General features: G+C 44.5%; 1 protein-coding gene across 2 annotated transcripts in view; it reads right to left on the reverse strand.

Annotated features, from left to right (window-relative positions):
• Positions 1-24,380, reverse strand: part of LOC109286958 (sulfhydryl oxidase 1-like) — a 111,582-nt gene that overhangs the window by 61,901 nt on the left and 25,301 nt on the right. Inside the window, exons 7-12 of one of the 2 annotated variants that reach the window (XM_019501784.1) lie at positions 24,156-24,320; positions 23,858-23,987; positions 21,433-21,555; positions 21,112-21,259; positions 18,654-18,830; positions 16,843-17,782 (exon numbers count right to left, since the gene is read on the reverse strand). In XM_019501784.1, coding sequence (XP_019357329.1) covers positions 17,076-17,782; positions 18,654-18,830; positions 21,112-21,259; positions 21,433-21,555; positions 23,858-23,987; positions 24,156-24,320 — 1,450 coding nt within the window. In that variant the 3' untranslated portion in view covers positions 16,843-17,075. Of the gene's footprint in view, positions 1-16,842; positions 17,783-18,653; positions 18,831-21,111; positions 21,260-21,432; positions 21,556-23,857; positions 23,988-24,155; positions 24,321-24,380 lie in introns of those variants that run through there. The other variant, XM_019501783.1, reaches the window with a different exon arrangement.

Raw genomic sequence — 24,380 nt, forward strand, 5'->3', positions numbered from 1 at the left:
TTTCTCACTTTGAAAAATTAAGAATGCTAAATATGACTGTGTTTGGCTGAGCTGTACTAGTGCTCCTGCTAGGATCAAAGCTGGCAGTTTCTGGCAAGAGGGTCTTGTCACTCCGCTCTCCGTCAGACCAATTGCTATATTTGGAGTCTGGAAGAAATTTTATCCCATGGTCAGACTGGTGCAAACTGCAGGGGCAGGTTGTCTTCCTCTGCAGTAGGTGGCATGGCCCTCTACCTGGGATGTCTTGAGCATATATTGACAACCTTTCATAGAAGCAGGACATTGGTTACTGTGGCAGGTTAGGGTGTTAGGTCTGTGTTGTGTCAGGGTTGACAACAGTCTTAGGTAAAATTTAGATTATGGTTTGGATAGAGGTGATCCTACCTCAAGCAGGGAGTTGAATGAGATGATCTCTGGAAGTTTCTTGCAGCCTGCTGTCGCTATGATTTTATGAAAAACAATCTGTGAAATAGGAGCTTCACTACCAGGAGCAGCTAACAGACTGCAGAACAAAGGGAAATGATTTTGGTGGAACATCGAAATCATTAAAAAGAAGAGAGGGTTGTTAACACCTGGGGAATAAGGAGTTTAGAAGGGTTCAGGTAGACAATAATGAGATGTGAAGTCAATTGATTGTACTAGAAATGCTCCTGCCACTGCCAGCCAGTTGGTGTTGAATTTTAGGCAGAGCAGGAATCAAAGCAGGTGCAAGTGCATCAGTGCACCTCCCCTGTATCTGCCCCGATGACATGAGCGTAGGAGTTTGGGGGCTTTAAGTAAATCACCAAGTATTTTCAGATGTAGGGGAAAGTCACATGGGTTGGCAGTGCTGCTGATTCAAGCAGGATGCATTGCTTTTAAATTCTCTTACCACCCTAGTTTTGTCACCTTAGCACCAGGTTTCCTCATTTCTGATGTAAATAATAATCAATGATTAGAGCAGGGGTGTACCCATTTAGTAAAGAGCATTAGGAACTTTAGGACAAATAGGTAGAACAGCTCTAAAATGAGAAGAATCTGAAAAACATGACAAGGCAGAATGTAATTCTGTATTAGAAACCCAGAAGTAAATTAATTTTAAATACTAAATCACATTTCATAGACCCCTTAACAGGAGCTAGCAACACATGTGACAGAGCAGGGAAAGAATGACTGACTAGGTTAAAAAAAAAGATTAGATAAATCCTTCAAAATCATACATAGTTATTACTAGGACAGTGTTATTTTCCTCAGGGCTTTATAACTACTGAAGAAAAACTAGGTTATAGAAATACAGATGAAGCCCTAGGCTTTTTCAGAACAGCACTCACTTCCTATTTTCTCATGTTAGTGCCATATCTGGGTTCTGATGAGGAGATTCATTGAAACATGGATACTGTCCAAGACCCAGCTAGCCAGCCCTTACAAAACTAACCACTGTCTTATGCTTATTTGTTTGTCTTGTGATAGAGACAAATATCACTGTCACAGAGGAACTAAGGACCAAACTCACTGGGCGCATCTACATATACTCTTAAATGAGGAGCAATAAACTCCAGTGGTGTTTGCGCTGAAGTTTATTGCTCCTGGGTACTGTATTTACACGTATGCCCAGGAGTGCTGTACATTGAGCTGGGTTAGAGCAGCCCTGACTGGCAGGGTGCCTGAGGGGACAGCCTGCCAGCGTGGGGCTACTCCAACCTGCTCGGCATACTGCACGGGCTGGCTGGGGCACAAGGGTGCTCTGTGGGGCCAGGCAAAGGCAGCCCCCACACTGAAGCACCTTCGTGCTCCAGCCAGCCCTGTCTACATCTACACGTGCATTGCTGCACGCTAAATGATGCTGCTGTAGGATAGTACTTGTGTTTACTAGGTGAGGTTTGTAACTTGGTGAGGTTTGGCAGTATTTATTAGTTTACTGCAGCTAAAGAGGGCTGCACATGTAGATGCTGAGACTTTGCTGTAGAGTTATTTAGGTAGCTCTGCAGTAATCTCTCATGTAAATGTTTCATGTGTGGTGTAAACTGTAGTGGAGTTGCACCAATTTCCATCAGCAGAGAAATGTATTGGAAATCCTTGCCTTATTCCTTGGTGTCATAACCGTGTTGCTGAAACAATGCCTGTAAGGTTTGCATCTGCTACCACATATGTGTCATTTGCCACATGTACCATCTTTTCAGTCTCGTGCACTGGAAAGCCAGATTCTGCATCTGTTTTATATACAACAATATTAAAAAACAGCATAATCATCAAGATATATATGCCTATGTATAATCAATACAAGCTCTTATTTGTGTTATTTTGTCTTCCTTTGCCTGCCCCAGCCCCCCACCCTCCCAATACTTGCAACCCTCTCCCTCATTGTGACATGAATAACATGGAGACTGAAAACTCACTAGAGCAGGAAGCATCTGTAAAGCATCTTGCACATTTTTGGGCATTGTAAAAATCACACCTTCTATTACTTACAAACAGCACAAACCAAGTTAACAACATGGCCTTTAACAGCCTGTGTTTTGGGTACCTTGGTTTCCTAGGAACCATCATTATTAATAATGCTCATCTTTCTTTATGACTTTGTTTATTGGTTCAAGTCACAGGAAACCTATGACCAGTTCAGGGCCACCCATTTAGGTATCTGGAATGACTTGCTGTGCTAGAAGAACAGGACTCAGTTAGCAACAATTAGAAGCAATTAGCATTTCAGCAACAAGAGAGACTGCCAGACATGAAGCACATGTGACTGTCATGGCTACTCTACCTTCATGTATGAACTGCATTCATGCAAGAGATGGTTCTATAGCAGGGGTTTTCAACCTGCAATCTGCAGACTTCTGGGGGTCCACAGACTAAGGGGTCTGCGAAAGATGACCACGATCAATCAAAAGTATATGAATACCCATGCTTACAGTTCAAAAGGGGTCCACACCTCCATTTGAAATTTCCAAAGGGGTCTGCACCTTCCTTTGAAATTTTTTAGGGGTCTGCAAATGAAAAATTGTTGAAAACTGCTGTTCTACAAGTAACTGATGCTATTAGATACCAGTCCTGATCAGAGCCCTTAAGGTGCTACTAAAGCATTAGTAATAAGTTACAAACCTCACCTATACATAAAACAATGCAGAACTTTGGGAACCATCCCATTCTCCAGTCCTAGAGATGGTATTTTTCTGAAGATGCCGGAGTGTTCATGAGACAGTCTCTAAGCATAGGGGGGATTAAAGAAAGATCCTTCAGCAGGATTAGCTTTTAGCTCTTCCCACACTTCCATAGCTGCTGTTAAGTCTTGTAGGGATTAGTAAGAATTACTCTGAACAGGTTTCCAAATGGATATAGTATTTCTCAATGAACACTTGTATTTTGGTGGTGCTAACACTCCCCAGCAAAGAGCCCAAACCTACCTCATAGTGCAGTACTAACACAGGTACAGAGACAGTCCCTGCCTCAGAGACTTTGTGTTGGTGTTTGGTGTACAGGGAGGCAGGGAAGTTAGACTATAGACTGAGACATTCTGAAATCCAGGTTTCTGCAGCCCTGAACTCACCTCCAACGTACATCAGACACAATTTGTAGTTGCGGGTTTTTTTCATTGGCAGGGTCATCACAAGCTCTGTCTACATTACAACAACAGCTATGTTGAAACACGGTTGTGGGTGCAGTTCTGACATTTCAGAAGTAATAAAGCCTAAACATTCCAAGGAACACTTGATATTTGTCATAGGCATGATCATTAAACCACTCATTTGCTTCATGAGAGGACATTCCAGTCCTGCTGAATGAAGTGGAGGGACACTCAGGTCCTGCCCTTACAGTGTAGAATACTTTAATTAGTTATAATTCATAGCTGCGCAACAGCTATGGTTGGGTACATCTCACCTGGCCCAGGGTAGTGCTAGGGCAGCACAAGAGCTGTTGCTTTACTGTAGCTCATTGGCAGATACTTTCAGTGTCCCATCTTTTTTTTTTTTTAATATTTCATGTTCTAGGTCAAATCAGCCAAATCAGTTCCAAACCATATTCATAGATTCATAGATTAAGGGTCGGAAGGGACCTAGTAGATCTTCTAGCCCGACCCCCCGCCAGGGCGGGAGAACAACAAAAAACCCCAAAAAGAGAAACGGGACTCAAATGAGTCCAGCCAGGTAGGCATCCAGCCTCTTCTTAAAGACCCCCAGGGTAGGGGCCAGCACCACTTCCCTTGGAAGTTGGTTCCAGCTCCTAGCCGCCCTAACCGTGAAGTAGTTTTTGCGGATGTCCAATCTATACCTCCTCTCCATCAGCTTGTGCCCATTACTCCTTGTTATGCCAGCGGGCGCTAGGGGAAACAGCGTCTCCCCCAAACCCTTCTGGTCCCCCCTAGTGAGTCTATAGACAGTCACCAGGTCCCCCCTCAGCCTTCTCTTGTGGAGGCTGAATAGGTTCAGGTCCCGCAGTCTCTCACTGTAGGGTCTGCCCTGTTGTCCCCGGATCATGCGGGTGGCCCTCCTCTGGACCCTCTCCATGTTGTCCACATCCCTCTTGAAATGGGGCGCACAGAACTGGACACAATACTCCAGCTGTGGCCTGACCAGCGTCGCGTAGAGGGGGAGGATCACCTCCTTGGCTCTACTCGAGATGCACCTGTGGATGCACGACAAGGTCCGGTTAGCCCTGCCAACCATGACCTCGCATTGTCGGCCCATGTTCATCTTGGAGTCAATAATGACTCCAAGATCTCTTTCTGCCTCCGTGCTCTCAAGTAGGGAGTTCCCCATTGTGTAAGTGTGCTGCTGGTTCCTACTGCCCAAGTGCAGCACCCTGCACTTGTCCGTATTGAAACGCATCCTGTTCCTGTTAGCCCACCCCTGTAACCTATCCAGATCCCTCTGCAATCTCTCACTCCCTGCTAGCGTGCTCACCTCCCCCCAAATTTTGGTGTCATCAGCGAATTTAAACAGGTTACTTTCCACCCCATCATCCAGATCGCTGATGAAGAAATTGAACAGCGCAGGCCCCAGGACCGAGCCCTGGGGGACTCCGCTACCCACCTCCCCCCAGGTTGAATATGACCCATCCACCACTACCCTCTGAGTGCGACCCCTCAGCCAATCTGCAATCCATCTGACTGTGTAGGCATCGATGCCACAGTCGCCTAGTTTTTTAACTTTTCGATATTGATCGAGCAGAACTCAATCGTTCCAAAAAACATATTGATTGAGCAGGCAGAATTCAATCATTCTAAACAGCACATATGGCACTACTCCTGGCAAGCATCCTCTGTCCCAGGCTCTCACCCTGGGACTTCAGATACTCCCAAATCCATTGTCAGGCATCCCACATGCAGGCCCAAGCTCTGATGTCTTGGGATTCAGACGTTCCCACTTGATCTTAGCCCACAAGAGGTGGAGACACCTGATCTGGGCCAAAAGGCCAACAGTGATCTGCTCAAGCCTGGAAAGCTATGATAGCCTGATTTGTTTAATTGTAAAACTGACTTTTTTCCTGAACATGTCTGCTTATGACATTTTAAACAGAGTTACTCAGTTGAATTAAATTACTGTACTCTAAAACCATGGATGGTGGAAACATTAAAAATGTATCTATAACTTTCTGCTATACCCCTATATCATCTGTTTGTTTGGGGAGTCCTATTACTTCATGCGCCTCAGTGCTGGGTCTGTCCCTACATTCCTCCTCACAGACAGACTCAATTGCCTCTGGGATCAGTTTAAATCACAATGATTAGCATGTGAAAAAGGGCAAATCTGTGAGCCAGTTTCAAGTGAGCTGAGATACAAAGGCAGGTGTCTCACCAAATGCCAGTGACCCCAGGTAAGAGCCATGATGATCACATATCTTGACTCAAAGTTTCCCCGCTCCCTGTGGGATTTGCCAAGGGATAGCTCTCTTAGAGGAATGAGTAGGAATACAGAAATTTGAATCTAAGCTGTATAAAACTCCTCAACACAAAAGTATATGGATGAATGTCTGAAATTTGCCTTACTTATGAGGACAGAGTCTAAGGAACCAGAGACCTCACCACCTGGTAGTGAGTATATTCATGTATTCTCTATTATAGGTAGCCACTATCAGTACTTTTGTGTCATTGCTAATATCCAAATAAAGTAGTATAAAGTTCAAAGGAACTTGCTTTGGCTTGTCTTGAATTTCTCCAGATAAAATAAAAGCCCCCAGAGTCATCCTGGGTGTCATACTTTAATCAGCTTAGATTCCTTGAATCTGAAAAGAGAAAAAAGCTGCAAAGATCCGATTTCTCACTAGCGGCAGCCACTACCTTTGAACACTCCTAGCAAAGCTGTTGGATAAGAAAGTCCTGTAGTTGCAAACACTTTCAGAGTAGTTTATAAATTCAAATTGGGGTTTTATAAAACTATTGTTGCAGAAAGGGTATTAAGAGATTCTCTGAGACCCTTTTTGTAGCTTATCTTTGCTGACATGTTCTCACTTGAGAGGAAAATGTCATTGTTTTTGGTTCTATTTGATGGACATTTAGCAATTGGGGGCTGAAAATGAAGTGGTTGAAGTCCCTTATTCAAAAGCACCATCACCATGTAGAATGCACAGACCAGAGGTTTTCAATTCCAGCTGACCTTCCTCAATTTCAGCAGCAGATCAGCCCCAAATGTTGCCAAACAGTCAACTGAAAAGTCAGTCTAATTGCTGACCAGGAAACAGAATTCCAGGCAAATGACAAGTGGGAAGTCTTGTCTTGCTGGCACAGTAATCCTGAAAGTTACGGATGCCTTTGTAAGTGGTGACATGCTGTATGTGCTGTACGTGAGTATTGGGCTGGGCTACTAACATTGTCTTTACCACTCCCCTGAGGCTATAAACAGACATCTCAATTTGACATGGGCCTGATTGTCCCAGGGTTTGATCTGAGTCAAACCAGGCACAGCATAATCATTTATACATGTTGCCCTTCAAAGTTGCCTGAGGAGTGTACAGCCTGGCCACTTGTCTAGGGAAAAAAATGCAATAATTTTACATATCTCCACCACCCCCACAATTACTGCCCCCCACAAAAGAACCATCAGCATTCCTGGATCTTACAGCCGCACCTCCAGAAATATAATATATCTTATCCAATGTACCAAATGCCCTGATCGAAAATATGTAGGAGAGACCAAACAGCAACTGCGTGCCAGAATGAACGCACGCTGGAAATCTATCAAAGACAAGAATACCCAATTACCAGTGGGGGCACATTTCTCACAAGAAACCAACTCTCTCTCCAATCTCTCAGTTCTAATCCTCAAAGGGAATTTACAGAACACCTTTCATAGCTGAGCCTATGAACTTCACTTCATCAACCTCCTAGATACAAAAAATCATGGACTAAATATAGACATTGGATTTATGACACGTTATAACTTGTCTAATATCCAACTTCCCAGGTATCTCTCCACTATTTACCAGCTACATTCATCCCCCTCTCTCTGCCCTTTCCCCCCCCCGCCTGTCTCTCACCCGCTGACTCCTCAATTTACATCTTCACTGACTGGCTTTCTTGCATGCAGCCCAGTACTATTCATTCCATCCAGAAAGAGCACACACCAACTGCAGATGCTTCCTCAGCCTGAAAAAGGATATTTATACCCAAAAGCTTGCAAAGAAGAATTTTTCCAAATATTTGAGTTGGTCTAATAGAAGATATCAGATTTACCCAAAGAACCTTGTCTATCATTTTACAAGAGCATATAGCCATGTCTAGGGAAAAAGCATTAGCACATTTTATCCTGAATACTTCAGAGGGACTAGAAGTGGAACAGTGGGCTTGTACATCCTTAGGATCTTGGGACAAAAGTCTTTATCCCAGGACAAATGCAACTTCTATTTACAGCCTGAATTAACATACTCAGAGAAGGGTGCAGTTGAGGGAAACCACACTTTTTTTTCCTTGCTCCTTTATTTGAGAAAGCAGAAGAAATGAATATACCTGCTCTCTCCTCCAAAAAAATCTGACTGGAAATGCATTTACTAGAATGCTGAAGTTATGTAATTTGCCCCATATCAGCCATTTTTTCAGGGTACCAACATATCACAGAACAGGAATGGACAGGACCTTAACAAGTCTAACCCCTGCTCACAGCTGAATCAACTCTCCTTCTCCTTCTCCCCTTGCCTGCCCCATTTAATGGGGTCGCTATTTCAGATCCTGGCTCTCCATTGGCTTCAAATCATACATATCTTCTTCTTCCAACTCCTTCTGTTTCATGTCCCTCTCCACTATATCTCTCCATCTCATCTTTGGTCTTCCTCTTTCCCTTCCCCTGGTAGTGCTATTTTGGTAAGTTAGGGTTACCACAGTTCCAGTTTAAAAAAGAGGATACCTGTCAGTGGGGGTGGTTAATATGATTGCGGGGGAGCAATGTTATGCCTGTGTCATGCCCCTGCCCCTCACTCCCAAGCCACAGCTCCCCCAGCCCTGCTGTTGTCCCCCACTCCCAACTCACAGTCCCCTGCACTGCCTGCTCCCTGAGCTCCCGACCCACAGTCCTGTCTCCCCTGGTGCCCCTCACTCACAAACCACAGCCCCACTAGCCCTACTGGTGCCCCTCACTCCTGACCCACAGCCCCCTGCCAGTGCCCCTCACTCCCAAGCTGCAGCCCCCTACTCCCCCTAGCCCTGCAAGCATCTCCCAGCTGTCCCGCCCCTGTAAATACAGGCACTGGTATGGCCTGACCACACAGCTCCCTTCCCCCCCTGGAGGAGCAGGTGCCTCCTGCACTCTGCTGCAGTCCAGTGCTGGGGAACACTTTGATGCTGAGCAGAGAAAAATCCCAAATCCTGGACATTTGTTAATATTTAAAAAAACACCCAGATGGAGATGGGAGGACCCAAAAAAGAGGACACGTCCAGGAAATACCAGAGGTATGGTGACCCTAGGTAATTTCCTTTCCCATGCATTCTTCTAGACTCCTTTGAATATGTCCATATCATGCCAATCTTCTCTCTTGTATTGTCTTAGATGCCCCCACTACCTTCACCAATCCTCTGATGCAAGTATTCCTCACTTTATTCATCTTCGTCTTTCCACACATCCATCGGAGTTTTTCATCTCTGTCATGTTCATTCTCCTTTCCTGAGTTTTCTTCAGGGGGCATGTCTCAACTCCTTACAATAGCACCGGATGCACATACATGTCTTGTAGACTTTTCCCTTCAGCTTCATTGTCACATAATATTCCTGTTGCTAATTCCCACTTTGCCCACCCTGCTGTAATTTGATGGTTCAACGCTACATCTAACTCTGCATCCTGATGAATGGTTGACCCCAGATGCTTAAACTTGTCAACTTTTTTAACATGTTTCTCATCAGTTATCACAGTACCAACTTCAGGTACCTCAGAGCAATCATAGTGCATATATTCCATTTTGGATCAACTAATTGTCTTTCCTCTTCCCTCTAGCACTTCTCTCCATTTGTCCAATCCAGCTTGCACTTCCTCTAAACTCTCAGTGCAAATGACCACGTCATCTGCAAACATCATATTCCAGGGTGATCTCCTTATTTGTTCAGTAAACACATCCATCATGACCGGAGACAGAACTGTTTGGAACAAGAACAGGAAATGGCAGGATCAACCCTATCTAAACCATAGCTTAGTTCCCTTCACTTCAACTCTGAAGCAATGACACACAGCATGTTTGAATTGTTCTCAACCAGTGGGACACAAAAGTCATGTAGGTGGGACTTCAACTCATTAAAAAAGTCTATGAATGATTAATATAATACTAAAATGTATGTAAATGTAAATATACACTTCTTGGAAAAAGTGGGGTTTTGTTTTTATCATGGTGGGACCAGGTTTTTTTGACAAAATGGTTAGTGGGATGTAAGGTGCAAGGCATATCACAATGGATGACAGCTATGGTGATGTTGTTTGTCATGGCATTCATGTTTTCTTTGCTCCTTAAACCAAATTTCTTTCAGAGTTAACAGATTTATGTAAAATATTTAGATTGACTCTAGTTACCAAGTAACCCAAGCTGAAAGTCCACCCCTTTCACCACCAGACAATTCAGACTCAAGATCCAGCCTGCTGGTGTGAGATACATATGACTGATTTCAGTGGGAGAACATCAACCAGCAGAACAGGAGGTCCAATATTTCAAGTCCCACAAAGAAATTCTAGGTGGAGATTAACATCTAGAATGGGAAACAAACTGGCCCCTCCTTTATAACTCTAACAAGATTACTTCTGAGCTGTTGGACAAGAGAAGACTTCTTTCATCAGATGTTACTTTCCATCACTGTCCCCTACCCTCAGCTATTCCCACATAATCCCGAGGCCTCTTCTCAAGTAACTCCATTTGCTTTCCCTTAGAACCACTATTCTCCAGCTTTTCCTGATTTCTCTGTGCATATTCCAAGCAGCATCATATCTTGCACAGGACAGGAAGTATCTAAAGCATGGGATGGGTAACTACTGCACCTGTTTGTTCACATCAGTATAGCTTCCCCAGTGTATACCACCATGGACATTGTTTTGTTTGGATTTGCTCTCAAGGGTGAGCCACATACTTTAATCTTTGTGATGAACAACTCCATATATAATTTTTCTAGCCAGCTTGCCTTCCAACTACCTATGTTCTGGGCTGGGCTCCCAAAGAATGGCGACATCAGACCAGCCTACCACCTCTGTCCTCTCCCAGTGTCCATGCTCTCATGTGGGCTGCTAACACCTTTTCTCCTGTGACTGATGCCAATGAAGGACAATACCTTGCGCTGAAGGATGCTCTGAAGTTTCAATAGTGTCACATTCTAGGCCTTGCAGCATTCTCCAAAGCAAAAATGTGTTTTAGGATATGGAGGCCCCACTTGCACATCTGGCTACAGGGAAAGTGAGGCAGTGCCCATGAGAATTAAAACTTCAAACCAGTTTCATTTAGAATAAGGATTTGAAGTGGTTTTTGGGATGTGCCAGGCCTGTCATTGCTCAATCATAGCATTTCATTGGGTAAAAATTTTAGGGGTCGGGCAGCTTGCTAAAAGCATTTCTAACAGGACTGCATGCTTTAAGTGATGTGGAGATGAGTTGCCAAGAAGAGCTGCAGAAAGGCTGTAAATAGAGTCAGTGCCAAAGTGAGGTATTAAGTATTTGCAAATCAAGGGATAGTATAAAACTGCATCAGCCAATTTACAAGCTGGCCTGGGAAGGGCCAGGAACAGTGATGTAACAGTTTACTGTGTCATTTTCCAATTAGCTGTGGCAATGTTTCAATTGGAGAGATTTTAAAAAGACCAATCTAAGATTAATTTTTCACCTGAAATACACCCACAAATCTATTCCAAATGCATATGCTTCCCACCATAATTGCTGACATAATGAGAGCTTTAAGCAGTATCTTGTCCTAAAGTAGAAGGTTACATAGAGGAAATAGCTCAAGGGTGAGGATGGACAGTGATACATGCACGCACACCCTGTTTCCTAATCAGGAAGCGCTGGCTGCATTGCACTCTGGTCCAGCAGGCTCTGATTTACTTTACTGCTCTGATTTAAAGACTGGGAAGATTAGACAACTATAAGCCTCGACTGTAACTAAGATCTTTTCTAAATATTCTTCTTTGGGTATGAAATGCTTGGGTCTCAGCTCACTTTCTATTTAAAACAATTTAAATCACAAATTCAATAATGGCTATGGCAAAAGGAGGTTATTTGGGTTTTTTTTTAAACCCGGCAGGGATTCAGTCCTCTTGGAAGATTAGCTGCCTTTTTCTCATTTGAAAAATAAAGAATAATTGCTTACCTCACTGTCACCCTGGGCGTCTGAAATGTGCTTATAGTCATTGTTAATTTTTCCAGTTAAAAATTGTGATTTGTATCATTTGTAATAACAAAATCATGATTCTTCCATTCTTGCTGTGATAGCCAGCCAGCCTCAACAACATTATGACTCTCTGTAAGTATTGTTACAGTTAAGGCAATTATAATGAGATTTAGAAAAGAGTAGTCAGCATCTCAAGCACAGCATCATGGATGAGGTGCAATAGGCTACCAAGACCAAGTGTACTGAATACCTTCCAAATTAGCAGACACTGGTGTCAGCAGATTCCTTTAAAAATCAGGAAGAAAACGTCGAATTTATGAATCAGAAAGAGGGGGTGAATTATTGTGCCAGTGAGACAAGATATAGAGGTGAAGAAATACAAATGCTAACACTGACTGGCACATAAAAGGAACAGTCAGAGATTGAAAGAAGAGATTAAAAGAACGCTGACCCTATAGACATTGATTTGGGTTAAGGGAGCACTGCTGATGGACAATACATATCTGTCTTTTTGTATATTTAGGGGATTGGATGCATTTTTAAGTGCTAAATTTGTTATTTTATAAGTTGGATTTATTAATAAATTAAGTTTAAAATTCATATCTGTTTATTTGAAGATTTTAAATTCTTAAAGTATATTTCAGTTAACAAAGATATTTGCACTGGGGTACACAGGGACCACCCTGGTATATTTTACAGAAAAAAAAATCCCTGCATCAGTAAGTCTACTGTGCAAAACTGCTCCATGTGGGATTATTTGTTAAAACTGGCCCAAAACCAGGTTATTTACACAAACACAGTAAACTGGTCTATTTTTAGTATCTACACAATACCATACACAGGGAGGCAGGCCTCCCAGAAGCAGGCTTTGAAAATGTGTATCAAAAGGCTCTGCAACATCAATGAAAAAAAAACCCTCTCAAATACAGGATAATTATACTATTCCTTTCTCATGCCTGCATGCATCGTTGCATTTACTTTTTAAGTTCCAATTTCAGCAGCCTTTACCTTGCTTCTGCTCTTCACTGAAGTAAAATAGATATGAAAGAGGTAAGAACAGTGTAACTGAATGCAAAGTTACCAAGTCCCTTGGATTAGCTGCTGTTGTGTGGGAGCAAGACACAAGCTAACTGGAGCGGGCATCACCCCACCCACATGTGCCCAGCCTGGCACCTCCAGAGCAGCAGCTAGAACCAAGCGGTGGGCTGGGCTGAGCACTGCTCCTCCTGCCTGGGGTGGGGATTAGCCGAGGTGTCGGGGGAGACAGCTCTGCTGTAAGTGTGGACTGCTCACACGTATGTGTGTGGCACCCCCCGATCATGGCACCGTGGAAGGTCACCCACATTGCCCACCCATACAGCTGGCCTTGTATTGCAGCCCAGCAATCCCACCTTCAGAGGAGAACACGAAGTTCCTAGCCCCATCCTGAGACCTGGGGAATTGCTGGCCGCTATACTTTATATTGCATGAATACGGGATCCTATGACCCCAGCTGACTTCCTGCCCTTTGGGTGGGGGGCTGGACTCGATCTGCCAAGGTCCCTTCCAGCCCTAATGTCTATGAAATCTATAAAATACTCTATAAGCCTGCATCAGGTAAGAGACCCTCCTAGTTTTGAACAACAAATTGAGTGAAGTCTATCAAGGCAGGGCATGCAAAACCAGGCTCATCTATCATGTCCACATGGCCTTTGAAATCCGCATAAGAAAGTCCAGCATCAGTGTAGATATGGTGGTGGTTTAGTAAAGGATGTTATACAGCCAATAGCCTTTGCAGTTTTTCATTTACCTGGTTCAGAATGTAATGGTATCTCTGATTAAGGTCTCCAAGATCCCATCTACTAGTTGCAGCCTCACACAGAGATCATCTTCATCACAGCCCACCATGAAGTTCCTGCACCTTGGTGTTTACAGAAAAAATAACAAAATGCTGCTTCATTGTTTTTTGGCATACATAGTACACTTTCAGAGCTTCTGGAAAGAAATATCCACAAGTTTAAATTGTGTATAATAGAGAATCAATTGCTTTAACCCCAGTACTCTGCCCCCCTCATTAGACAGGTTTAGGTTTAGGGTTTATCTACTCTTGGTGCTAGGGCTTGGCTGACATAACTATGCCAGCAGAGCCCTCTAGTGGAGATGTAGTATGTACTGATGTTTTTCTACTGCCATATCTACCCCATTTCCACAAATGACAAAAGCTTAAAAAAAAAAAAGCCTGACAATAGCTGTGTACTCAGCAAGAATTCTGTCAACACAGCTGTGTCAGCTAGGGACAGCAATCACCGCCCTGCCTGATACAACTATGCCAGCAAAGTTGCATAGAAAAAACTAAACCCTACGCTAGTCTGTGCAGGGACTGTGTCTGCTGAGAGGGTCAAAGCTACAGTACGAGAATACTCTGTGAGTTAACAATCCTGAAGTAATACGAAGACCCAAAAAAACCGAAGCTGTGCTAGGAAACCCTGGGGAACAGAACCACTTCCAAGTTTTGTAGCTATGTGTACACACCCATCAGGCCTGTGGTTTCACAATTTAACAGCTCCATTTCTACTAATTAGAGAGTTTGGGAAAAAAGGACTTGTTGTATCAAACAGGTATGGAAGGAAATTAATAGGGGTGTATACTTTACTTAGAATTCTTTGCTCTCCACATATCTACACTAATGTAGTTGGAAAACACATTGCTAAATGATTTTTTTTAAAGAAAGCCAAGATCTACATTTTCCCTTTGTCACTGGCCTCTTTTTCGCATGACTCCAAAAGTCAGGAACAAATTTTATGGCTTTAACAGAAAAAAGAGAACAAACATTGATCAAACCCTGAATATAGGCACAGTTCTTTCATTTCCCATAGAAGCAGCAGCTTCCAGAGGCCTAACTTGTGCTATAAAGTTATGCTGGAATAACTTTTGAGTACATCCACACCCAAAGCTCTGCAACAGTCTTCCTTTCTGCTGAAAGCAGTAGGGCTCTTGCTGCCTGCCTGGCTTTTACGTGGCGCCTTCTCAAAATGCACCTCAAACTCTCGTGGCAGAGCTGCTGAATGGAGCCGTGCAGAAAAATCATTTTGCAAAAAAAAAGCACTTTAAATAAAAGAGGATAGCTTGGAGAGGATCTGGGGGAGAAAACCTCCTGGGATTCCAATTTTACCACAGGAGTCCCTGAAAGAAGAAAGAGACGTCACTGAGAAAACACCAGGTGTTGCAAAAGTCTCCGATAAAAATGAATAAAGATCAGGAAAAGTAGGCTCCTTACTCCTGAAAGAAGCCCAGTAACAGAGAGGACAGAAAGGCAGATTCTTGGGGGACTGATGTTGAACCTTTTTGGAAATCCTACCAAAAGGACATTACGATGTTTCACACCACACACAGGGTCATGGCCTTACCTCTACTTTGTCCAACTCCACATTCCTCAATGCTTTAGGAAAAGGGAAGAACTCTGAAGAACTCTGCAGCTGCAGCCTATATGGTTTCTGGTTCAGGAGACTGACTGAATGGGGCTGCGCAGCATATTTGAGAACATCACTGCCTAGTATATGTGCTTTAGGATAGGTGGGGAGCTGTGGTTTCTTGGCAGAGCCCCATCTCCTCCCAAGTCTCATATTAAAAGTGGCAGCACATCAACGGCACATCTTGCAATAACATCTTAAACAGGCAGCACATTGGTAAACAACAGAAACAGCAACAGCTTATAGCCTGCAAATTTCTGCCTACAAAATCCCATCAGCATTACTGCAGTCCCAGATATTGAAGGGAGGGAGAAAAAAATGGAACACCTTATACAGGTGTAGGAGCTACAGGATTAATAGCTCCAGCTGTCATCCATGGCCAGTTCCTCCAAATGCAGAATCTGGGTGGCACTGCAGTGTGCAGATCTGGCGGTTGCAAAAGACATCTTGAAACTAATTCAGCAACAGCTTTAATGTGATTTAAAACAGGGTTAAGCTCAAGTGGCTTTTCAAGTTGTTTATATCTAGTGTCCTTTGGCCCAAAAGGATAACCCTGATCGTGGCCTAATTCAGGGGTCCCCAAACTGTGGTATGCATAACCCCTGGAGGTATGCAAGACCTCTCTGAGGGGTATGCAGAAGAAATTGTGTAATGATGGGGTTTTTTATTATAATAATATTTGTTATTTAAGGGGTTAAATATAACTGGTAGGGGTACATGGGCAGCTGGTAAATCTGGAAGGGGGTACTCAATAGGAAAAAGCTTGGGAACCTCTGACCTAACTGCTTACAGCCTCAAACTCAGAAGGGAACAGTAGCAGCTAGAGTGAAAGCTGCTCACATTTCACAACTTCAAACCCCCTTCCCCTCAACGCACACATATAGTATCTCCTTCGCAGCTGCAGCAAATCTCTCAGAGGCCTTTAATGCCAGGCAACACTTTTAGATCCCTGAAGAACATGTCATATCTGTCTAAGTAGGCACCTCCACATTCTCAGCAGCAGCAGCAGCAAAACCAAGAAACCAGCCGGCCATGCCCATTTCCATGGCAATCCAGCTGAAGATTCAGGTGCCTCTCAGCCATGGACCTGTATAAGGAACCATTGACACTTGGCCTGTAGCAGGCCTATCCCTGCCACTCTGCCACTGCTCACAATGTGGATTAATTAAATCACAGTAATTTACATAATCCATTTAATTATTTGAAATCACCAAGTGGAAGGCCTCAATTTAAAATCATTGATTTTAATCAACTTTTCCATGTGTGTTTCACCTGCTTTCTAAAGAAAAATGGCTTCTCATTGGTTGATTTAATAATTACAACATGCAGATTTACAACTAAATAGAACCTTTACACTAGGACTTGGGATACAGTCTTACCACCAAAGTGGGTATGCTATAAATAATGTAGATTTATTAAAGCAATTATATAGCTTAACATTTTACATTGTTAGTATATTAGAAAATGGCAAGAGATTGTTCTCAAGTTCCACAAAAAGTCAAACTCTTAATGCAGTACAAGATCTATTGTGCCAATATACAAAGCTCAAGCTCAAAAGATAAATGTGTTTCACCCTGATTTTTCTAATAAAAAGCACACAGCCCACTGTATCTCAAAGATTTTTATAGAAACTCATGGATTCAGCGTATTTCCTTTTTATTTATCATTGGCTCCCAAGGCATTCAGATTTAGATCTTAACATGTTTTGTACTAAATTCAGATTTAATTTTAAACAGGATTTTAAAAAATAATGCATCTGTAAGTTAAATAAAAATGAATTTAAAATGTTAAAAGCTTGGAATTTAAGAAATAAAATAAAGAATAATTTTTAATCAACCCTGACTGGAAACAGCTGGTCACCCACTGCAGGCCTCATGCCATGGAGAACTTAGGGCGGCCCTTGCTGGACCCCAGCCGTACGTAGAAGGTGTACATGCCCAGCAGGCACATGGAGGAGAGGAAGTACAGGCCGATGTCCAGGTGGGAGTAATGCAGTCCCAGCACATGGAACCACTGGCTTTTCCTCACACCATCATCTCCTTCCTCCTCCAGGACACCAATGATCTCCTTGGACTTAAGCCCTCGCCTCCTCAGGTGCTCCTGGGCAGCTGCATAGTCAACAGCCTGGCGACTGTTATCATCCGTCATCAGTAATGGTGCGGTGTCCCTCTTGCTTAGATGCTGCTTCTTCTTGGCTGCCGAGGCTGCAGCTTTTAGGGCTTGCCATTTCTGAGCAACCATCTTTCTTCCCACAACTGGGTCCACCTGCTCTGTGCTCTTTTGTTCTCCTCCTTCCTCTTCCTCTCTTCTCTCTTTATCCTCCATCCCCACTATCCCATTGCCCTTGCCCTTCACTCCAGTTGTCTCCTCCACATCCCGGCTCTCCCTGGCCAACAGAAATGTCTCAGGTTTTGTGTAGGCAAAGTAGATGTTGACTGGTGAGTAGTGGCCCTTGAGGAAGTGCAGGACAGCTGCCTCATCCCATGCATGTTGCCCATTGATCTCTTTGTGGCAAGAGGGGCACATGTCTGGGGGAGGCCACTGCTTCTTGGGGAATTTGGGGTCCTCCGTCAGGTCACCTGAACAAATCAGAGCAAACAAGAGTCAAGACACACTTCCAGCAGGTTATGCAGCAGCAGCATGGCCCAGTGCAGTAGGCAGAGCATTTACACTCCTGGCAGGAGATAGGCATATCTCAGAGAGATGTCCCCTCTGCTGCTACAGCCAGGCTCTATCTACACCAAGCAGTGCAGGAAATGTACCACAGGGGCCCATCCAACCCCTACTTGGAAGTCACTCACTTTCCCCCTCCCCAGTCACCTGCAGCAGCAGCTTCTCACATGCCCTTTGCCACTGGGGGGTGTGAAGATGCGGGGGGAGATTGTAGCCTTCAGCAATGCCAAGAACTAGGTCTCAACCCTGGAGCTGCCTTCTGTCCAGAGACCCTTCCCTGCCCCCACTGGCTGGGACAGGCACTGTCTCCTCTACTTTAGGGAGCAGCAAGGTTTCCCAAAGACTGAACAGGCTCTTCCCATTGCCCATCTCTACCAAACAGTCTCTCTTTCATCCAATTATGTGGCCACACTGCTTTGATCACTAGGTGGAGGAATCTATGTGAATGCTGGGAGTAGGGCCTCCTACAGTGGTGAGAGGGGAGGCTGCAGTGGCAAGGAGGAAGACATTTGTTCATTTGTCCATGGGGCCAGGACACTTGTCCTTTCTTCCCCTGCAGCTGTCAGCAGTTTATATACTGATTCCTCCCTTGAGTGGACTTAACAGGTATGTGGGGGAAGGGATAAAAACAGTGCCTGTGTACCTGGGCAGGAGAAGCAGGAGATATTAAATAGAGCATTTAGAGAGCTGTCTTTTAATGAAAGAATTAACTAACAAAGCTATACCTTCCTACACTTCTTGCCTCTCCCCAGTTGTGGCCAATGCCAGCTGTGTTACCTGCCAGCCTCGCGTTGACCCGGTTGTGCCTTGACCAAAGCCAGAGGATGGCCTCATCCAGGCTCTTCACTTGGTCCATGGATTCTGCTGCCATTTCTTCAAAGTGCTCCGAGCAGGTCTCACAGCCAAAAAAGTAATGGACGTAGCCTCGCATAGCACCAAGGACCTCTAATGGACCTGGAGGAAACAAGACAGCCCTGTCAGGGCAGCATGCAAAGCTGAGGGTATTCTCCATCTCAGAGAGATGCCACAACTGTGCACAGCACCCCCTCTATCACCCCAAACTTCCCTCCACTCCAAGATCCCCTTCATTTCTTCCTGGCTGCCTGCCAGCTCTCTGAGGCTGGGTGGGTCCAGAAAATTGCAAACATCCCCCAGAGCAGTCAGCATTGGGTACACTGCCCCCTGTAAAGATCTGCATGAGGTACAGCCAGGGGCCAGTCAAAGAAGCAAGGCTTCTCCTGTCATTTAGGACATATGCATCCTGGGACAGCACAGGATCCTGGGCCTTGTTGGGCAATGGGGCCCTGATAGGCTGACAGCAATGCCAAAGTCTGACTGTGCAGTCAAAATGACATAGGTTCTGCTTAAGAAACGCCCTGGTGACTCTGAATTCAGGGAAAAGTCAGAAGACCTAGAGTTTAGACTGCAGAAAAGATGACTGAGGGGAATCTGATAACAGTTGTCTAATACCTCAAGGCAGCTCCTAAACAGGGTGGTGACAAACTGTTTTCTGTGACTACAGGGGACAGGATAAGAAGCAATAACCTTACATTTGAAACTAGGGAGATTTACCTTGGATATTAGCAATAACTTTCTAACTAGGGACATGGTTCAGCCCTGGGACAGGTTACCTGAAAGAGGTTCTAAAATTTCTACCATGGGAAGTTTTTAAGTGCAAGCTAAATAACACCTGGATGAGATGTTTTAGACTGGGATGATCCTGCCTTCAGCAGGGGCTGGGACTAGATGACCTCCTGAGTCCCACTTCCAGGAATATTTTCCTACCGTTCTGTGACTGCTTATGTCACCCAATTCTCCCACTTAACATATAAGAGCTAGATATCATTTCAAGCTGTGGTCTTGTTCTCGTGTGATGTGTGGGGGTAGCTAAATGGAGATGTCAGTACTGCCTTTGGCCCATAAGAGAGAGTACCATGCAAAGCTTCCCAGTGATAAAGGCGAGGTACTGACACGCTGCACAAAGGAGACCAGTTTCCACCAGCTAGGCAGATGGGAACTTAGGGCCCCAACATATACCTAGAAGCAGCAGCAACAAAGCCCCTTACCTCACTGCTGTAAATGTTTCATGTCGGGGCAGAGAATCCAGCCAGGAATGAGGTGAAGACCTTGGAAAGAAGTGGGGCAGGATGGTGCTATTGTCTCGCAGTGCATCATGCTTCATGATGCATCTGGTCTAGGGCATTACAAACACCCTGGATATAGGTAATGGATAGATGATCTCTTCACCCACAGAGATTGTGCCTCTGCATGGCTGCAGCAGGAAAGGGTGTCCATCCTGACAAGTGACTGCCATAATGCTGCTGCTACTGGCCTATCTGACCTAAGTTTTACACTCCAGGATTGTACAGCAAAAGTAAGAACCATCACTAAAACCACTGCTATAATAAGTGCAGTAATATATAGTTACTGAGATAGGTAGTACTAGGTGGAGGGAAGCAAGGGTTACTTCTATGATTTCAGTAGTGAGAGAACTCCTTGTCCCCAGTCTCAAGGCTGCTCCAATGCTAGGTTGGCTTCTGCAACTCTTCTGGTGGTCAGAGCCATATTCCCCACTCCATTTTGGGCACGTACAATAAGCCAGTTCAATGCTGTGCAGAATAAATAACATCCAGCCCTATATAAAAGTGACTGGGTTGACTTCTATGGACAGTGACTTGAAATGTCAACTCTGTAACTTTAAATGTCAAACTTGTTGTTTGATAAGTTTGATTCTTTTATAAATAAAGTTATAAAAAGGGGGACTGGGTTAACTGTAAGACAGAAAACAGGCATGAGGGAGATAATTGCTTTTTCCCTGAGGTCAGAAATTAATTTGGGAACCTTGGGAATATGTCTGAAGTTGGTAACAGAACTAGAAGCTACCTGGCAGAAACAATGAAATAGGGTGCTGCTATATTAATTGCAAATAGGGTGCTGCTATATTCTGAAAAGTTATGGAGGGGTGCCTTGAGCCTAAAAATGTCGAGAACCATGTTTCTGGATTCAGCCAGACCTCCTGGATAGACTTTATTTTTTATGGACAACTCTGCTTCTCGTGGTATCCATCTTTCTTCTCTCTAGTCTCCTAACTATGTTAGAAGCTTTCTGATGCCCTTGCAGCATCAGGCAACTGTAAACTGCTTACAACAGGGTAGTTTCCACACTGCTTTCTGTATGGTCATATTGGCCGACATAGCAAAACTGGATATAAACTAACCACATGGTTATCTTGTACCTGCATTCTGTGCACTGTGCCGTGATGCCTGCACTGTCAGCAGGTGGAAGAGGGTCCAGATGGAGCAGGAATATCCTCGGTAGCGAGGTTCACTGCCCTGGCAACCCACCCACGTCACATCGTTTGTCAGCACTGCTGGATTTGGAGGCTGATGGGGAAACAGACTGGGGTGAATTTACAGAAAACAACTCCAGTGAAAAACTGAGGGAAGAAGGGAAGCAAAAGTAGAAAGTTGAACCCCAGTGAGGGGATTCAGACAACCAAATACACCCTATGTCCCTCCTTACAGTGCAGAAGGGAAACACTCTCTAAGTGTCTTACATCTTTTTTATTCTTCAAGGCTTTCTCCAAGGCTCTGTGGGAAATGTTTGGTTCCTTCACCTCCTTCAGCCAGTTGTCCAAAGAGTGCAAGAAATTATTGACAAAGGGACGTCCAGGAAAGTACTATAGCAAAAACAGAGAGGAGGAAATACAGTGAGTGACAAGTTTCAACCCTGGTCATGCCTGAGGAACACAGATGCTGTGGAGACTCTTGGCTCTGGTTCCAGAAAGAGTCTGGAGAAGTTACAGCTTTGTGGGCAACGTAAAACAAATGATCATGTAGCAACACAGTCCATGCCCTAGCTTTGCCATAAACGCTCTCTGTAAATGAGACACTGCTTGTAAGGAAGTCAGCTATGACAGGCCCAGTCACTACCAGAATGGGAATGGTAAGAGAACACTGGCTGTGGGGGAGCGCACAGCTACTCACGGCCCCAGCTGGTTATAAAGGACCCTTTTCACCAGGATCCAAGAGGCTAGTGTTGGGAAGTCTCTTCATCTGTATTCAGGGTGCTTCCCATATGAACAAATCAACCCTCAGGCCAAGAGCCAAGATCCAAATCTTGATCACAGCTCCAGATCATCTCCAAGGAACACAGAAAGCTACTTTGACAATAAGCCAGCTAAAATCCAATTAGTATCTGCACTTTAAAACCACAAGCATTCTAGGGACTGGAGAAGTGAGTGACACACACATCACACAAGCAGAAAGAGAGGCCTACATCACAGAGGCCGACATATAGAGAGAGACAGGTAGTACTGAAGGACAAAAATAGCAGGTGAGCAAATAAAAAAAGAAGAATGAACAAAACAAGAGGCAAAAAGCATTTGGTTGTTACTCATCTGTCATACATAGGAACCTTGTTATGCTGTACAATTAGTAAACACACAGGAAAGCAGATGTAATCCCCCAAAACTAGGGGGGTGGCCATTAATTGCTGATCCTGTCATTTCTGCTGAGAAATCCTGGTGGCACTGCTCCATCTAGTGGCCAGAGTCTGAAACACCATGGTTCAATTTCCAGCACCAGCTATTTCCAGACTAGAAACAGGTTGACACCAAGCTCTCAATTTTTACAGTGACAGAACAGCACAAATGGAGGCTGCAGTCAGTCATCACTCCTGCCTTCAACAGCAGTCCAAGACCTGTGAACTTTGCTGGAGGAGGCGAGCGTGCTTGGCAAGCTGGTTTCCTTGTGTTATTTCAGCACTGAATCCTCTGTTGCCTCTCTCTGAAGAGCTGTCCCTTAATCAAAACCCAGTATTGCTACAGCTGTTGGGTGCCATCAAAGCATTTCCCAGTACAGACTGTTCCTGTAAGGTTGCAAAATAAGACCAAAAGCCATAGAACCACTCCACATCTCCTTAAGTATGTGAAAGAAAAGGCAGTCCCCACTCTTCTAGGGGAAGATGGTGAAGTGGGATATTCATTTAAACAATTCATCAGTGTTCAAGACACTGAGAGAATGACAGCCTTAACTAAGGCCTGGCAGTAAGCAGAGGAATTCAGCAGGTTCAGCACAGCTATGCCAAGGCACCTCGTCCTGACCTACATGAATCCCTGCTATCCTAGTCCTGCCCTCCTCACACAGCTGGTCAATCAAATTCCAACATATGCATAAGCAGCTGCCAGTCATTCGTATGCCACAGGAAAGGAGACATTTCAAAGCTGCTGAGTCAAGGAGTGGTACCCTCTGCACTCTGATGTTATGGCTAGTTCACGGCTTGAAGGCAGAGAACAGAGCACAAAGTTGGGAGAAAACAAAACTTCAAGTTGAGGATGGAAAAAACAGCAGTGCCACCATTACTTCCCCTTGTAGCAGCTTGGCCCATGCTGAATCACTGTGCATAGGCACATAGGGTTTCAAAAAGGAGTAGCACATGTCAGAAGTGGATGAGGCTGGTCAGGCCACTTGCATAGGTCAGAGACGGGAAGTAGGGATTTTGTTGCCAGCTGAGTGCTTGATGCAATCCTGTTTCTGGTAATAGTTAAACAAAGACCTTATCCACATCCAGGACTCAGATCCAGTGAGAGCCTGATGCTTACACACAGCCATACCTGTGAGTTTCCTGCAGCTTGGTTGGGCCACAGCTGCACTTGAAATGCATGGGAAGGCCATTGTCAGGCACATATGCCAACCAGAATGTGGCATTTTCAAACAGTTTGACCCCTCCCATAGTGGCCTGCCACATTGTTAGGCACCAGTTGAAATGCACTTGGGATAAATCAGTTTGCAAGGAACAGCCTCATTAGCTCTGTAATTAATGCAACAGTTGGCCTTGCCTCTAACCTAACAGTGGGGCAGTCCAGGGATTTTCCTCTCTGTCATTGTGGCAAGACCCAACACCTGCTCTCAGGATAAGGGGACTGGAGAACTGGTCAGTCAACTGGAGCCTTGGCTGGTTGAAGTCTCCTTAGTGCTCACCTTGGTCAACACTGCCACGTAGCGCTTCAGGGCCTCCAGCTGCTCTCCCTCCAGGATGGAGAACTTGGCTGTCTCTACCCTCAGGGAGTGGTGCAGTGCAGATTCCAGGTCAGCCATGTACAGCTTGGAGCTGAAGAGAAAAAAATGGAGCACTGACAGCCTGGTGGGTCTGTCCACATTGAGAAGGTAACTCCCTTCATGCTCCTCATGTTAGTCATGATGCAGCCTCTTAATGAACTCAGGCTGCATAAGGGAAGAAATTTGGACAGATAGAAGAACAAGAGAAAGCATTTCTTACTTGTCAGCATGCTTCCAATGGGTTGTTTCTGTTGGGTGCTCTGCACCTGGCACCCTTGAAGGAGGAGGTGTTGTTATATTCTGGGCTTTTAATATTAGAGTTTTGTCATTAATACCAGATAGGCCCCTCAGAAAGGAGGTGTAGGAGGATCGTGCCTCCTCTTGCCTGTTAAAGAGGCAAAGACAAAATATGAGAGATGCCTCTGTCTCCTCCTCCCAATACCCA

This window comes from Gavialis gangeticus, unplaced genomic scaffold (genome assembly GCF_001723915.1).
Source record: "Gavialis gangeticus isolate Ggan-Ray unplaced genomic scaffold, GavGan_comp1, whole genome shotgun sequence".
Taxonomy (NCBI): domain Eukaryota; kingdom Metazoa; phylum Chordata; order Crocodylia; family Gavialidae; genus Gavialis; species Gavialis gangeticus.